At 34.5% G+C, this 19,042-nt stretch overlaps 1 protein-coding gene across 4 annotated transcripts in view; it reads right to left on the bottom strand.

Moving 5' to 3' along the window:
• in (inturned planar cell polarity protein) overlaps window positions 1–19,042 on the bottom strand; it is a 165,225-nt gene that overhangs the window by 86,325 nt on the left and 59,858 nt on the right. For all 4 annotated transcript variants that reach the window (XR_015038797.1, XR_015038798.1, XM_085808691.1 and 1 more), the window contains 3 exons: window positions 14,862–14,951; window positions 14,690–14,767; window positions 12,029–12,194 (listed from right to left, as the gene is read on the bottom strand). Coding sequence is in view for 2 of the 4 variants with exons in the window: in XM_085808691.1 (XP_085664817.1) it covers window positions 12,029–12,194; window positions 14,690–14,767; window positions 14,862–14,951 (334 nt within the window). In the remaining 2 variants the exon portion in view is untranslated. The remainder of the gene's footprint in view (window positions 1–12,028; window positions 12,195–14,689; window positions 14,768–14,861; window positions 14,952–19,042) is intronic.

The raw sequence follows: 19,042 nt of genomic DNA, 5'->3' as shown, positions 1-19,042 counted from the left end.
TTGAAGAAGATTTCATTAGATTTCATCTATACCTTGGTAAATTAACAACTGTTTTCCAAGCCGAGGTTCTGGTGATCAATATGGTCGCCAGGGAGCTCTTAGCTAAAAATACAGTTGATAAGTATATATATATTCTCTCTGACAGCCAATCAGCCATCCTTGCCCTGGCTAATCGTGTCAAGTTACAAAACTGCGTTTTGAACTGTACTCAAGATCTCAATTCTCTGGCTCAGGCCCATAATACCATTAGTTTAGTCTGGGTCCCAGGTCATTGTGATTTTGCTGGAAATGAACTAGCTGATAAAGTAGCTAAAGATGCTTCGCAACTACCCATGTCTGCCCCAGAACCATTTTACCCAGTTTCATATCAAACGGTTAAAAAAGAAGTAAGAAGCTGGATAAAGAACAAACATGATGATATATGGTCTAAACTACCAGACTGTGCTCATTCTAAATTGGTGCTCAGTACACTTAACTTTTCAGGTAAACTCATACACCTCAGTAGAACTAACTTACGCCAGGTAATTCAAATTGTTACTGGACATTCTTATCTAGCTAAGCATCTCCACAAATGTGGTCTTGTCGAATCTCCTCTCTGCCCAGCTTGTGGAGAAGAAGAGGAAACACCTTTTCACTTTCTGGGACGATGTCCGGTGTTTTCTGTCCCTAGAAACAAATTCCTTGGGTTTCCCTATATTACCTTTGATCAAGCCCTTCCATACAAAGGGCTCTCTGGCATAATAGGGTTTCTGATGTATACTAAATACCTACAGGTAAGGTGAATTTGAAACCACAAGAAACAAGCATTGAGACGCCCTATGAGTTTTTTTTTTTTTTTTTTTTGGAAAAGAAACTATGCAGGGATTTCCCTCTCATAGCTGTGTTTTGGAATATAATTTGAAAATAGATATCAAATCTTTATACACTACCTGGCCATTTGGCTTGAGAATGCACCTCTGCCCTCCTTATTTATTTATTTATTTATTTGACTCTCCATCGCACTCTTGTTTGGTCAAGAATTTGTGTTTGGTGGTTTGGGAGGGATTGAATCGGTTTTCCATCCAATAGGGAAGTTTTCACGATCCAGCCGACACCTTGAACTTAGAGATGGGATCTTTTGCTGATACTATAGATTTGGTGTCAGTTTGGGATCTTATCTATTTATTTATTACTTACCTTTTAAGGAAGTTACCATTTAAATCCTTGATTTAAATGATCAAATGGCGGAAGAGTAATGGGCAATTTTGCCTAAACTCTTTTCCTTCTTTTCATAAGAAAGAAGCGCCCCTATTGTTATGTTATGTTATTTAAAGTGTGAAACTGCCGTTTTCTGAAAGGGATCTGGTATTTTTGACTATGAAGAAACTGGAAAATAGCATAGTGCTGCATTAAACAAGCCCAAGCAATAAACTTTGCTCTTGAACTTAAATGTATTCAAGCTGGGAAATCATTACATACAAAATCTTTTTACTCCTAATTTTTATCCATTTTTTTTTTTTTTGGATGATGGTGGTTACAGCAAGTTAGTGGTAGATTAGAAAATGCTAGTTTAAAATTCTCTCAGAAACATACTGCTATTTTACCTGATAAACATCATTTAACAAAGAGTAATTTATTATATTTTCATTAGAACTATTTACACTACGGTGTTCAATTATTACTGTCATGTTCAGCATATCTTTTGGCTGTTACATGGCAAATCACTTTGTATAATAGTTGCTCACGAATTTATTTCAGGGCCAAAATATCTGGAAAATCAACTTTTTGGAAATTTGGTTTGTGACAAAGTAAATCAGAATTATGCTTTTAATTTCATGGGAACTGATTTTTGTGACCCTGACCTTAGTTAGTCATTGTCTTACATCAGATTCTTTTACTGCTACCTTAAAAAGATGTCTTGCCAGACATGATAAAAGCAAACTATTTAGAGATAATGCAAAAACCTTTATAGGAGCCCAAAATGAAATAAAAAAATGCTTTTTCATACCATTAAAAGGCAAGATGAGATATTAACTAAATATCTATTTATGGAAGGTGTTGAATGAAATTTTGATCCTCCTTTCCCTACTTTTAGAAGATTCTGGAAGGCTGTCATGAAGGCTTTCAGATACCATTTAAAGAATTCCGTGGATAATGCAAAATTTACTTTAAAAGTTTGTTACTGAAGCTTAACATATCCTACTTTCCCTCTGTCAGTAGATCCCAATGATTATGCTCATTTTTTATATGTATATATACAGAGAGAGCCTACAAAAAAAAAATTGGCCATTTCAAAAAAGGGGTTGTATACAACCACTTTAACTAATAATCTACAATAGAGAAGTGAGTGGATATTTACAAGGAATGATGTGAAATTAAGTACTTTAGTTATTATTAAAGAATTTCAGTTCTGCTACCCAGAGTGGTGGGTGTGTTTTCAGAAACAGACAGAAAAAGACACGTAGCAAATAAAAAGATAAAACATGCTACATTGAAAAGAGGTATTTCAAAGTTGCGTATTTTGCCATTTGAGGAAAATGTTGGAAAATCTCAATTACAGCTATTAAATTTAACGCTTATCATCTACTTACAAATTGTACCATTTTTGTATGACTAATAATAACACCTCTCTCTCTCTTTTTAATGAACCTGGAAGGTTCAAGGAAGAGCAGGTTAAGTCATCACTGGTGACCTCACAGCATTTCAGCCCATACACTGTAGTGAGGCTCTGAAAGCCTCACTCCAGTCTAAAGCTAAGGAGTTATCAGAGCTAGGAATGCTCACTAAATACAAGTGTAGTAAGCACATGCTATATTGAACACCTGTGATAGTTCCACTGTAATGACTTGTAAATAGTGTGCTCTCTGACTAATTAGTGTATTGGGGCCGAAATACACTAATGCATTACAGTTACTTAGTGCACAACAGTTAATTTGTTTACAGTGTTTTGGAGGGTACCAGCCCAAACAACAGAAATGTCCACACAGAATGTATGGTTGTATTAGGCAATTTAATTATTCAGCTTCAGTGCTTTTGAGGTCATGCGAGCTAAAGTTAGAATAAGCATGGGAACTAACTTCATCTTGATCCTCTAGTAACACAAATTTTAATCAGAAATTTCGGATTTTTTTTTTCTTCTGGTGTTAAAAGAAGCTCAAACTCTAAAATCCAACCTTGAGAAAAACTGAGTGCATTATCTCAAGGTTTCAGCAATAACTTTTCATACTGGTTATTTTTAGAATAAAGGCTTTCTTTAGAGAAGCTTCCACTAACAGATCATACAAACATAAATTTCCACCTGCTAACAGCCTGTTTAAAACTGTGAATATCTTTCGATTAAATGTAGCAATATTTTTTGCAGGTCACTGAATGAACGGTAAAGGTAGTGAGAAAGGCACATGCCATTTACTCAGCTTTTCTAACAAATTTTTTCAGTTTCAATATTTTTTGCATGGAGTGAAGAGGCATATTAAAGAGGGGAAAAATTGCCCCCTAGCAGCCTCATCCTTACGAAAATGATTTATTGAGGCTGATACAGGAATGCGAAAGATTTTACGCAGCATTCTTGGCAGGGTCCAAGTAAATGGATCATGGAGAAGATCTAATTTAGAACTCTATAAAATTTATATGCAACCTCATATTGTAAAATTCATCAAAGCACAGAGACTTAAGTGGGCTGGTTATCTGGTTAATGGGAAATAGACCTCGTGGCAGACCCCCGCTAAGATGGATTGATAGTGTTGAAAAATATCTTAATATTTTAAAGGTTAAAAACTGAAAAACAGTAGCCAAAAGTAGAGATGCCTGGAGAAGACTTCTGGGGATGGCCAGGGCCCACACAGGGTTGCTGAGCTATTGAAGAAGCAGATACAGGAATAAAGGAATCTCTACAAAAGCTCATAATTTTTTATTTTTTATAGAGGCTTTGAGAGCTCTAGAAATTTTCATAGAGCCTTATCTGCCACTATTAAAATTTTAGCTAAGGACACCTACCATGAAGCCCACCAAGTGGACACATAATTCTGAACCAGGGTTAACCAGCACTCCCCATTCCTGTAGCTTCCATTATGAGCACTTTCCCTCTGTTTATCCTTAAGCCACCAACAGAGGTCATGCGACCAGCTCATTGAGGGAATCAGGGACAGCTATGTGCCTTTCATTTAACTAAAGCAAAGACCACAGCAGTAGCAGTATACTGGGAACACTGCCAAGCCCTTAACTACTGGGATTCTCCTTTCCAGTGACACAGATCTCGATGCACGGTGAATCCATGGAGAGTGACATGGTCATGAGATGCTAGAAAGAATTTCAAAAGCATTTCAAGGAGAACCCATCAAATCCAAAGAGACAACACTATCAAGAGAAAAGCAAATACAATGAAAAGATAGCTAAGAAGAGCAAAAGGCAGAGAAAAAAATTGACAGGATATATTTGGTTTGCCACATCCATTCTTACAAGAAAATGAGCCCATGATGGCATCATTTATTTGACCTGAGCATTACAGTGAATCCAGTTCTGTTTTTATACACATATACAAGGGCTAGAGAATGAAACTGAAGTTCTTGCAAAATATAGCACCCTGAATTTCAAGACAACATATGCACTTCTGCTTCAAAAATCAGAAATATCCATTTTGACCACTATCGAATGAGTGAGTGAGTGAGTCAGAGATTATGGCGCAAAACCAAAGATGATTTTAGCCCGCCAAACACGAGATGGGATGATTACAATTGATGAAATTAAAATACAATAAATAAAAACAAGTAGACAAATGTACCAAATCTAGAGGATGAAGTCATATAAAAACAAGTTAAAAGCACACATTAAAATTCAAGACACAGTCTTCAAAACAAATTACATTAGATAATAAAAGCCAGTCTCTTTTAAATAATAAAATAAATTACAATTGACCTCTCTTCCGATTAAACGGTCGAGAGGTAAGTCACAGCTACTAAAATATTTCTGGCAAAGACTATTAAAACATGGACACTCAATTAAAATATGACGAACAGATAAACAAACATTACAATTAAAACAAACAGGCTCATTTTCAGCTTTGAGAAGATAGTTATGTGTCACTCTAGTGTGACCAATTCTGAGGCGAGTCAAAAGAACTTCCTCCTTATGATTTCCAGCAAAATCCCAATGCTCAATTCTAGGCTTTACATTTCTCAACTTGTTGTCAAGCTGAACGTCCCAAATTTGCTGCCATATTTTCCGGATCTTCCCCTTGATGACACAACAGATGTCTCTAAAAGGGATAAGGCAACTGGACAGTTCAACAGCAGATTTTGCCGCGATGTCTGCAAGCTCGTTTCCCTTTATTCCCGTATGCCCGGGAACCCAGCAGTACAGAATTTCATATCCTCGAATCTTTAAGTTTATATGAATTTTGAGAACATCCATTACAACAGGATTTTGAGTGTTGGGAAAAGCTTCCAAAGATTTAAGAGCACTATACGAGTCTGTATAAATTATGAACTTTTTGTGACTGAGCTTTGAGATGTACAAAAGACCATAATATATTGCAGTTAGTTCAGATGTTAGGACTGAGAAAGCATGGTGCAGGCATCTGCCCTCTATGTAATCTTCAAATACAAATGCCATCCCGACATGATCATTTGACTTTGATCCATCTGTATATATCGGATAATAACTGCTATATTTGTGCCTGTGCTCAGCGAAGAATTGTCTGTAAATGATCTCGTTAGTGATTGCCTTCACGTGATGTTTGAAAACATCAAGAAGCTGAATCCGTGAATTTTCTCATGGTGGAATTTCAAAATTCTGTACTACTTGGGGGCGCATATCAGAGAGGGAAAGTTGCTCAATGACAGGGCGAACTCTTAAAGGAAAAGTAGGAACACAGGATGGACGTGTTTCAAATAAAGTGTTACACACACTATCAAGTATACACAGCTTATTGGAATGTTCAGGTTGAGATAGAATATTAAAATATTGCAAAAGGGACAATTGCTCACGCCTCTGATAAAGTGATGGTTCATTAGAGTCAACATACAGGCTCTGGACAGGAGAAGTCCTGAAAGCTCCTGAACAAATCCACAGAGCTTGATGAACAGGATCCAGTTTTAACAATACTGATGACCGAGCGGATCCGTAAACAATTGAGCCATAGTCCAGTTTAGAGTGGACAAGTGCTCTGTAAATGCGAAGCATAGAGCAACGCTCTGCACCCCAGGAGGTGTTCGCCAACACTTTTAAAATATTTAGTGTTTTTAAACACTTCTTTCTCAGGTTTAAAACATGAGAAAGGTTTTAAATGATTCTCAGGTTTTAAATCCCCTATTATTATAAAGGGCTCATGCAGCTGCTGTACGAGATCACTTAAATGCTGTTGATCAACGTGCTCATTTGGAGGCAAGTAAAGAGAAATAACTGAAACCACAATATGTAAATATACCTGTATAGTGACAACTTGGAGGGATGTTGTCAAAGGATGTGTATCTGATGGATAGTCAAGTGAGGTGAGGAGACCTACACCTCCACTGGCACGTTCACATGCAAGATTGTCTTTCCTTACAAACGAAAACCTCCGAAGTTTTGCTTCTTGTTCCCGTTTCAAGTTTGTTTACTGTAACGCCAAGCACACAGGGTGATGAACATTGACTACACTTTTGATGTCAAGAAAATTTCGGTGGAATCCGTGACAGTTCCATGAGATCAGGGTGGCCATTATGATTTATGTTTGTTTTTTCAGTGCTGCTTTTTTGTTTTTCGTGGAAGTAGATGCTCGGGAACATCTAGCCTCTCCTCTACTTCCATACTATCTAAATATAAAGATTCAGATATCATACCTTCAAATGAACTATTACTATTGCTTCTATTTTTGGTTACTATTTTTGGAGGCTCATTTTTGGGTTTGCTCTGGATTGCTATTTCTTTTCTTTGTACGACATGAGTCGGAGTTTCCTTTTTATGGCTAGCAGGCTGCTGGGTTTTTTTGGAGGAGTCTGCGTATTTATCAAAGTTTGAGTGGCAACGATCCGTGTTGCTTTGACGGCACTAGCATATGATCTATTTAGTTGAAGCTGCGTCTGGCTTCTGCATAGGAAATATATAGTCATATAAAAACAAGTTAAAAGCACACATTAAAATTCAAGACACAGTCTTCAAAACAAATTACATTAGATAATAAAAGCCAGTCTCTTTTAAATAATAAAATAAATTACAATTGACCTCTCTTCCGATTAAACGGTCGAGAGGTAAGTCACAGCTACTAAAATATTTCTGGCAAAGACTATTAAAACATGGACACTCAATTAAAATATGACGAACAGATAAACAAACATTACAATTAAAACAAACAGGCTCATTTTCAGCTTTGAGAAGATAGTTATGTGTCACTCTAGTGTGACCAATTCTGAGGCGAGTCAAAAGTTTCTAGTGACTTTTGCCGTCTGTACTTCCTTTTCTGTTTTCCATTTTGGACAGGAACGAGAAAATGCTGGATGATCGCCCTTGCAATTTACACACAATGCTGCAGCAGTGCAATTATCACTATCGTGACCAACCGACACGCATCGAGCACACGTCAGGTTGCCACGACAGGATGTTTTAGAGTGACCAAACCGCTGACATTGGAAGCATCGCATTGGGTTGGGAATATACGGTCTTACGGGGCAGTTCAGATACCCAGCCTTTATATTCTTTAGCAGATCAGGCTTTTTGAAGGTCAGGATCACCTGTTTTGTGTCGAACAACTGACTTTCCTTATGCATCTTGATCCGCTTAGAAGCACAAACCTTTTGGTCAGCTAACTTGGAAACAAACTCTTCTTCTGAAACGAGCATAAGGTCGATTTCCGATATCATGCCTTTATATCATATATCATGCCTTTATAGAGTGTTTTGTGTGCTGACACAGTTATAGGTACTTGTCCAAGTCTGGTTTGATGCAAAAGTGAAACAGACTGGGTGGCCGAAACAGTATCAATAAGCAGGTATTCAGAACGGAGACGCTTAATGTTCTTTGTCTCACCTATGCATGAGTGAATGTATTTGCTTACTAGAAAAGGAGACATCTTTTGCAGTTCACCAGAAGGACTAGAGACAACAAGGAAGCATGGATTTTCAGTAGTTTCCTTGGCATTTACATCGATACAGATCTTCTTGGTAATGGATTTGTCAATAATTTCTATTTCTTGGTTAGTTTCGTTTGAGTCAGGTTTTTTTTTTTTTTTTAAGATGAAAAGTGAAGCCATGTTTGAAAGAGAAAAGATTCGGGTCCGACAGCCCCGCCCATCACGGAGCCCAACAAGGGAACACAGATTCCTGTGTTAGGGCTAGCTGGACCTATACGCAAACTGATCCCCAAGCCACTGACACAAGGACTAGTGACCAGCCGATTGACACCCGTGAGGACGACTAAGGTGCCTCCCGTTTAGCTGAAGCAGAGGCCAAAGCAGTGTGTTGGGGACAGTACCTCGCCCCTCAACTACCAGGACCCTCCTTTCCAGCGACACGGGTTTCCACGCATGGCAAACACGTGGGCAGTTTTCTCGCCACTCGAAAACTAGAGACAAGGGCTGACCAGTCTCTCGTGACGAGCCCCAAACTCCGAAGAGAAAAACCACAAGCGAGAAGGGAAGGGAAAAAGTTCCAGCCAAGAAGAGAGGAGACGGAAAACAGGCTAGATCACTGGGGCTCCAGGATTGTGACACCCGTCTCACCAAGATGATCCCCTGAAGGGCTAGGGTACCTCGGGATTGCCACACCCGTACTCACAAAAGTGAGCCCCTGAGAGGCCCGTCTCACCAAGATGATCCCCTGAAGGGCTAGGGTACCTCGGGATTGCCACACCCGTACTCACAAAAGTGAGCCCCTGAGAGGCCACTATCAAACGCAATTTAATAATGTTTTTGCGTGATATCTGTACATAAGGACAGAATAAAAGACTCTTTTCCTTCAAAAAAATTATAAAACTGCTTTAAAATGAATTCTGAAGAGAATTTTTCATGGCATCTGTACAAACGTATGTACGTACATATCTCGCATAACTCAAAAATGAGTAGCCTCAGAACGTTTAAATTTTGCATATAGGACTGCTATAACATGTAGATGTGCACCTCGTATTTTGGTTGCAATCGGCCGCACCAAACGTATATAAATATATTTATATATATATATCCACTCTGTTACCCGACTCAGTGATATCAGTTTCTTTACTCTTATATGTTTGTAAATTGTACATTTTATGCTTTAAAAATGATTGAATTATGTTGTTCTTATCTTCCGATTAAGGTTTTTATGTCTTTAGTAAATCTGTATGCAATATTTTTAGAATTATCAACAATTTTAAAGTTGTTTAAGTGCAGCTATGCCTCATAATGTTTTGATGGCGGCCTTTGCTTGTTTACATTTGAAACAGCAGAATAGTGGATTTGTTGCCAATCTACAGAAACTTAGCTTCGCAACAACAAAGATAACGCCTTCATTTATTTTTGCGAATTAAATCATGCTTAATCCTTTCTGGAATTTTTTCGAGGAAATAAGTGTTTAAGATTTATTTCGTAATTTTTAATAGAAATATTTTGAGTTTTTATTTATTTTTGCCTTGTTGTGAAGTGAGAACTGAATTAATTGAATGAGAAGTACTCAATCATCTGTGAAAACTGTGTTTTTTGTTTTGTTTGCTTAATTTCTTTTATACATTGTTTGAGCTTTATTTTAGTATTTGAATAGAACATGTGGCAACAATTAGTAATTCTTTAAATGATATAAATTTTGTGCATTCTGAGTTACAATATGAATGAAATATAATACTGTTAAGTGAACCTAGCGCCAGATTGTCGCTATGGTAAACAAATAGAGTGAATTTTAAAGAATGCATTTATTCTATTGTGGCTTATGTGCTGTCGGCGAAGTAGTTTTAATTCAATCCAATAAGTTTAAAAGAAATGCAAGAAAAAATGCATATAATTTAATATTCCGTACAAGGAAGTCATGTGGTGTACACATCAGATTTTTTATTTATGTATAAATAGCCACATAATCCTGGCTCACATCTGTATAACCTAAAAATGTAAAAGACTTAATCCAGTCAGCCAAATACATAAAACAAATACTACTTAAATTACAGCAGAACATTATTTCTTCTAAATTTACCATATTTTACAAAATCTGCTTATCGGAACTTCAGAAGATTAACGTTCATGGCCAGACAGCTATACCAAAGCCATTGATATCCAGCACTCAAACTAAACCCAGGTAACAATGAGCATATAGCTTGGACAATGAATGATGCAAAATGAGTAAAGTTCAGTAATAGGTTCTTCCTCACTGCCTTTTCTCATTTCTAGGACAGTTTATGCATACAGAAGCTTTCTCAAAGGCACATGATCTCATTTGTCTCACATTCAGAGGAGGAGATGGATTTATGACAAAGTGAATTGGAAAACAGAGAAAGCTGCTGGGAATCAGGTCTTGATGTTAAATTGCTATCAAGGACTATCGTTGTACCAGATCTATTGAATTATTCAAACTTTGTATTTTGGACATGCTCTATATAGGATGACAATGGACCACTTCACACTGTAGAACTGTCATTCAATAGTTTGACAAACATTAAAGTGAGCTGGAACATCTTCCATATCCCAGAAAATTATATGATCTCAGCATGATTGAGAAATGTATATATATACAAAACTAGAACTAAATATTGCTTTCAATATTTCACTGCTTTAGCAGAAGTTGACTATGGAAGTCACTGATGCTCCTTTTAATAATGTTGATCATATATATCAATAAAAAGTTTAATATATGCTTTTATTTGTTGCTATTTTAACAACTGAAACATAACATATGAAAAAATATACCTTATTTTAAAGAAATCTAATAACATACTCATTGCTCTCCCCCAAATTTTCCCCTTTCCTCTTCTGTTATACACCACCTCTTCTTTAAGAAATGAAGCATATGCAGGTTGTGAATAAAATAGATTTCTCTGTTGTAGAAAAATTATTTATACATATTTCTGTTATTATATTGGTGCTCAGCACATTTGCTTTAGAATTATTCCTGACACTACTGCATACATTAACAAAATTAACGTAAATGCTTTCTGATTCATTGTCAGATCAAGAGTGGCCTTCCTTATGAGATTTCTCCCCTAAGGCTTTCAAGCCTCTTAACTGATTATTTACATGCAAAATATGATACGAAAATATATAAACTAACTTTCCTCAATGGCCCATTAAATGATTTTCTGAATACAAAATCAATAAGTGGACAGATAGTCTTCTGTCCAAGTAATATACTTAAAATTTTTACAGAAAAACTGAAATATTCTAACTCTACAAATTCAAACATTATAGTTTATAGGCAAGTTAGAACTTATCAGAATACTTTGATAAAACGTTGGTTAACAAATTAGACACAAGTTTATGGTAAAATCAATGTAATAAGATGAGCATATTTCATGAATAAAATCATATGTCAGTAGTTGATAGCGGTACAAGAAAAATGACGCCGTGTAAAAGCTATAAAGGTGAAAAGAAGGTTCTAGAAAATGCACAATTGCTATTTCTAAAAAATGCATAACTGCTATTTGCAACTAAAGTTAACAACAAATGTTACCTAACAAAGAAGAGAAATTAAAGAAACTAAGCAGAAAAGGATTTGGAAATCACTGGGGAAAATAGCTAATTAAAACTATAAACCAATTCGGAACACCTCTATGGTTGTGGAAAGCTTTAAAGAAATGAAGTACACAAACTGAAATTGTTTTTTTTTTTTTTTTTTGAAAATATTTAAAAAAAAAAAAAAAAAAAAAGGCTTGAATATGATACAACATGCATAGTTTTCTTTTACAGCATTCTAGGTTTTTGGTATTTCTGGTAACAGAACTTGGTATAAACCAAGGGTATGAAATTAAATTTTTTTTTGTCTCAGTCCTTGTAAATATGATGAGCAATTTCCATTTAAAGCAAACAATAATAAAGCAGTTTGATATAACTTATCTGAAAATCTAAATCTTAGAATATAAAATTCTTAACACACATACAAGTTTTAATAAAAAATACAAATTTTACCTTCAGATCTACTGGAAGGGGAACCCAGTGAACACTTGGCAGAATTTCCAAAGTATGAGAACATGAAACACCTTTTTGCCCAGAATATACTGAGCCTAAGAAATACTCAAAGAAATCTGCAAAGTAAATTTCTATGCGATTTCTGTATTCTTCAGTCATAAAGGCACTGAAACGAAATAAACAGCAATCATAAGAAAACACTACTATAATTACTATGTTACCATTTCATGTCATTTCTACTAAAAAGCCCTTTTTATAAACTTAAAAGTTACATGAGGGTACATGAGGGAAAAAACTAAATTTTATTTTCAAGTTCATGCATGAGCAAATACCATGGCTTTCAAAATCTTTTAATCTTATTCCAATAGAAAACTTATTGGTCTACCTTGGAAAAGCAGTTGCAGGAAGAGATCCTTCTCTTAGAAATGTGTAAAGGTCCTAAAGAGTACTGTAGAAGTGGAACTTAATTCCCCAATATATGGTTAACAGTGTTCTTGCCAGAACGAAAACACATTGTTATATATGTGTTCAAATCAGGAAAGATCCCATTTCATATTAAATTCATAAGCTTTAATTTTTTTCTGAAATCTCCTTGTAATATATTACCATTTTTATTGTTTCATGCTGGAGTATTATATCATATGCAGTGCTCTTAATTTGTTTTTCTTTTATTTATGTGTTATAATGTTATGTATCATTCTACACAAATTCATAAAATTACAGTTCACAGTTTCTGAGAAATCCATGGTTTCATGCATGTAAAGATAATTTTGGATATGAGTGCATTTTCCATAATATTCTGGAATGAAGGTTAATGTATACTGAAATTAAAAGAGATTAAAGAGATAAAAGTCCTACAAGAAGGTCAAACTTAGGGAAAACTTGTTCAGAACTTAATATAAATGTTGTACACCTATACAGAACTAAAGGAGATACAGATTAAAAGATCTGCAACTCAGTATAAATATCATTCATTATAGTATTTATTGTTTTTAGCATTCACAATGATGCACACATCAGTAACTATATTGCTGGACATTAAAATTCCAACACCAGGAAGGGCATATTTGATAGGCCTGAAATATGCATAATGCATAGATAATGCAAGGCCAAGTAAATGCTCAGCATATGTGAAATATGTGCTTGAAGCAGTATGAGAGGAGAGAAAAAACAACCAATGCAAAGTATTGGAAACGTAACATTTTCTCTGTCCTTGGGCACAGGCATGCCTTGCTCAAGTTATGCCTCATTCAAGAAAACAGTATCAAGTTTTCTTTCTTTTGCTGTAAGAGAATTGTTGCATATTTAGCCTGCAGATTATCCTTCATAAAACTGGTACCTATGCTGCCGTAACGCGGACACGCTGATGTGGATATAAATCAAGGATTTAAGGTGGGAAGATAAAATAATGTGACAGATCCTAATAGTCCTCTCTCACCAGTGAGTGAAAGGAGAGACATATTGTACACATGAATATTATGGATTGTGAAGCCATATCATAAACCCTAGCTCAAGAATTAAGTTGTATTATACAGCAACCGCTATTAAGTTGATATTAAGTACACCATGGTATTAGCCATTAATTATATAATTTTTATTTAAGTGAATTCACGAGGAGACCCGAAATGAACAAACAAAATCTAAAAGCTTTCAGATTTTACATTATGCCCAAAGGAGCATTTTTTTTCATTTACATACATATCACATCTCGAGAGCATTTGGGCTAAAATATTTAAAAACAGCCTATCTTTAGAATTTCTGATAGACAGTCTCACGTGCTGGAGATAAATGTTTTTCTTTTTTCCATACAGTGTTGGCATAGCTCGCTTTTAAAATCATCCAAGTTTGTTAATCAAAAATTCATTAGTCTTACAAAATATGAAATACAGAATACAACAAATTCAAAATTCAGGCTTCCAGGTCTCCATATTGAGGTGAAGGGCTATGTTATTCAAAATTTGATGGCTCTAGGTAACATTGTTTTTTACAATGCATAAAACATGCATACATTCATGCAAATTATTGATTATTTAATTTCTTTAAATATAATACAGGGTGACAGTATTTGGTGGCAATTATTTGAAAAGTGAGTCAAACTTTCATAGTGTTTCAACACAAAATCCCGTTTTGAGAATTATAGCCCTTCTGGGCTAATGCTCCTTTGGGTTAAAAATTTTAACATATCTTTAGGGATATTATAGCCTTTTGGCTATCTTTAAATTAAATGTATCCCTCCTAACTTTTATAACTATGTTCTTGTTTTCAGAGTATTGCTACTGAAAAGTTTGTAAAGTGTATCTGTTTTATTTTTTTTCTTGAAATTTCGTAAGACACATATATCATATGCCTTTTATTTTACAATTATGTTGTCCCATAAAAGAAAAACTACAATTCCATTTTTTAAAAGAAACATGCCAAGTATGTAAAATAATGCAATAATATTCATTTTTATCCATCTGGATGGGAATGATCTAATTTTAAAGACTTCTACAGTTTTCTCTATATATAACATGTATATCAGTTTGCATATACTCTATGAAAGGAAATCTATTTATTAAAATAGCATTTGAAGTTCCCCCTCAAATCAATTCCACTAATCTAAGCCTAGATAATCATTTTAATATAAGATCACAAATATGAAAAAATATTTTAAAAACTTACTTTTCTAGAGTTGAGTATTGAAACTTAAGTAGTTTAACTATGTTAGCTGTAAAGTACTGAACTTCTCTAACTGTTGCACTGTAAAAAATATGCACCAATTTAATTAGCTCTATAAGAAACTTAATTTAATTTTTCCTGATAATTAAAAGATAAATAAAATGAAAATTCTCACCTAGATGATGGAAGAGCAAGAACTAATAGTTCATTTTCTTCTTTGCTAAAGCCAATATGCACCACTTCATTTTGAACAATAATATTACAACTGTAATGGAAGAAATGAAACTCATGACAACATATTTATCAAAGAATTTGACAATTCAAAATTTTGTAATTATTTAGAATAAGAAAAGCATTTATGGAATATAAATTCTTATGAGATGAATAGAACAAATACTACATCAGAATCCATGACTATGCTAGAAACTCTTAATCAAACTTAATATATTTTATAGAAAGTTAACAACTTGGAGAAAAAAGTTGATTTTTATGATATAGAAATTTGATTTAATAGAAAATCCTTTTAGGGAAAACTAAAAAAACAAAACAAAAAAAAAAAAAAAAAACCCATAGGCATTATTATTAAAGTTTTGCTAGTTAGATTTTTTTATGCATCGCACCTGTAATAAAATTACACTTTAATTCATATAAATGCATGCCCTTTATAGCTCCATATTATATGCCAAACATTTAATGACGAAGAGCAACTAAACTAAAACAACTCAATACAAGCATATTATTTGTGTTTGTTCCACTATCAAACATGAAAGTGATATAGGTTCACATAAAAAAAAAATATATATTTCACCACAAGCAGTTTGTAAAAGAAATATGTATTACATTTTTTACATGAAAATCAGAAAAATAAATGTTGTGCAGTATTTTCAAAAATTAATCAAATAAATATTTTGCCGGTTTCATTTGATTTCAAAGTTCACTCATAAGCTAGCTACTATATACAAGCTTTTTTTTCACTTATTTACATTCCAGTGAAATTCCTTTTTAATCAGTAAATTTTACAAATTCATAGGCAATTTTCACCTTCCAAATTTCCATGTAAAAATACATGTGTGGAAAAAATATTCTTTCATATTACAGCAGATGAAAACATTTCAGATAAAGAGATTGCGCATGCAACGAAGCCACTATATAGAATCATCATTTCAAATTATTTTTAGCACTCCATTTATTTCTTTCTAGTGAATATCACTTAATTATCACACTTAATAAGCAGCTAATGCTGTTACTAATGAACAAGGGAAAAAAAAACACACACACACACACAACAAACACACACAATTTTGTGCGCACTGGGTTTTTAGAAAACTTGAGACAAAGTCAAATTAGAGTGCCAAAGAACTCATTCTGAATGTAGCATTTTCACTAAGACAATAGATTCGTTTACAAATTTTGAGTGAATAGCCAAATTATGTAATAAAAATTACATGATACTTAAGTAAAGTGCCTCCCGACACCCTCGCTTTCATGCATGCTAATTCAAACATTATAAAAATAATAAACAGTAGTAATCTTAACTGGATTTATGAAATAGAACTCAAAGAAATTGAAACAAACACGAGAAACAAGAAACATAATAATAAATTATAAACATAGCTGCACAAAGATGTTGGTAGCAATGGTTGCTACAAGGAAACTGCCGACTAAATGAAGGCTCTGGAAGGCCAAGGAGCACAAATGTGAGGCAAGATAGGATGATTGTTTGCTAGGCCCGAACTGCCAAAACGGCATCATTATCGACTATTCAACACACTACAGCCACGTCTATACCTCCACTGGTACCGTTCACCATCTCATGGTGCTTGTCTGAGGTGGGGTTATGCTCACAGAGGCCTTTAAGACATTTGTCTTTGACCTGACAACATTGATGGAGTCATCTGGGTATTGCAGCCGATCATCATGGCTGCCATCAGACTGGCATCGTATAGCATTCAGCGATGAATCCCTCTTCACTCTTGAAGCAGATGAAGACCGTGTTCGTGTCTGGAGAGGAAGGGGCCAGCAGTCCAAATCAGCTTTTGTTTTACAAAGGCATACAGCCATAACCACTGGTGTAATGGTGGGGGGCACTATTTCTTATGACAGCAGGTCATCTTCCATACATTTTTAACAGCTCAACAATATGTTGATACCATCCAGCAGCCAGTTGCATTACCCTTCATGGCATGTCATCCTGGGTCCATTTTCCAACAAGATAAGCCAGGCCACATACCGCTTGCATATCTCTGGACTGTCTCCGTGCGGTTGATACTCTTCCTTGGCCAGCAAGGTCACAAGACCTTTCACCAATCGAGCATGTCTTGGGGCATGGTAGGCCACCGGATTCAGGCACCACAAAATATCACAGATCTGTAGCGACAACTGATGAATGCCTGGCAGGATGACATTAGGTACCTTACCATTTCTTGCCTCGATGAATTCAAGCATGCTTTGCCACCAGGGGCGGTTCGACCAACTACTAATTTGAACCCTCAATGGGTGATTGTGAGCCGTGAACAAGTACTATGATGTTTTAATAACATTATTATCTGTATATGAGCTATACACATATTAAATTTTATCAAAAACAACCACTTCCTTAATGGTGCTTCGATTTTTTTGCAAAAGAGTGTATAATAAGCTATAATGAAATGTATAATGTTGAAATGTTCAGGAAATACAAAAGGCCAGAATATGAATTAAGTACGTTCTTTCTTCTAGTGGGATGTCAGTAATGTGTTTTGGTCTGTTTCTTACTCAGAAGGGGTGTTGTAGGCTATACTGTCCAAAATTCTATTATCAGCAGTGGGGACACTTTGAATTATTACAGGCGGTGAACCTTTGAGAAGCTATTTTTGTTAATGGGAGTTATTTTTGTTTCTTAATCAGTGAGAGGGACATGGTACATTCCATTATATCTTATTATATATATTTCAATTTTTTAACTTTTATTCCATTTGTTTTGCAAAGATAGCATAGTTTATTATGTTTCTTATGTTTATTTCAATTACTCTGAGTTCTATTTCATAAATCCAGTTAAGATTACTGCTGCTTATTATTTTTATAAAAATAGTTTTGAATTAACATGCATGAAAGCGAGGGTGTCGGGAGACATTTTACTCAAGTATCATGTAATTTTTACTACATAATTTGGCTATTCGCTCAAAACTTCTAAAGAATCTATTGTCTTAGCAAAAAGGCTACATTCAGAATGAGTACTTTGGTACTCTAATTTGGTTTTAATGTCTCAAGTTTTCTAAAAATCCAATACCTTAACGGAGCTACAATTTTGGCCTTAACTAAATTTGCCAGTTTCGCATCATACTTGAGTAAAAGATGAAACCCCTTTGCATTTATTAATTATTGTTCATTGAACAGGAATTGGTTTTTTTCCACTTGAAAAGTCAACTAATTTCCGATCAATGACGATAATTACTTGGTTTATTAATTTTCGTTTTCAAAGTTTGAAATTTCAGTATTCATGATTTAAATTCAAATACCTTTCAAAATCTTTTTCATGATTTAAATTCAAGTCCCCTTAAATTTTTTTTAGGGTATACATTCAAGTTCATTTTAAAAAACAATTTTGGGAATTAAATTTCTCATACTTTTGGGTTACCTCATTTTGATACATTCTACTAAATTTATATTAGGAGATAATATAATCAATATTCCTTTAGTAAATAAATTATTATTATCTTACTTTGCAGCTATTGTGCAAATATTAGAAAAACTTCTTTTCAATTTCTATGAATTTCACTTCATTCAATATATATATGTTACTGTGAAAGATCGAAATTCGAGAATGTTGACTTTCACCGTAGAATGTCAACATTCACCAAATACGTCAGTAAAAGATCGAATATTGCATTACATTCTTGTACATTCGGATCATCACCGGTGTACGTTGACAATCAGAGATATGCTCTGGTGTAGGTCGAAAAGAGAGATTATAAAGTGTCATAGCAGTTTAAGTTGTTGCAATAAATAAGATTTGGATCACATAATTTAGTAAGTTTTTTATTAATATTATTTTAGTTTCTCATTTTCACATATTGTACAATTAAGTAAGTTTTTAACTTCTATTATTTTCCTTTCTCATTTTGAATGTACTGTGTGTTTTAAGTTCTTATTTTAAGTGTCAAGTGCGTTTTTTCGCAAGTGAATTATAGAGAAGAAAATATAATATTCTTATATGTTCAACATTCACCATTAGTACTTTGTGAATGCTGACATTTAGCGGTGTAAGTCAGAAATAAGAGTATTTGGAAAATATTTTGGACATGCACCAAGTGACTGGCAAATGTTAATATTCACCAGTGAAAGTCGACATTATTGAGATTTCAGTGTTTCACCGTA

This window comes from Stegodyphus dumicola, chromosome X1 (assembly GCF_044657685.1).
Source record: "Stegodyphus dumicola isolate Sdum_Otavi_A_Nest chromosome X1, ASM4465768v1".
Classification (NCBI taxonomy): domain Eukaryota; kingdom Metazoa; phylum Arthropoda; class Arachnida; order Araneae; family Eresidae; genus Stegodyphus; species Stegodyphus dumicola.
Note: the sequence above shows the minus strand (reverse complement) of the source record. Positions and strands in the feature narration are given on the sequence as shown.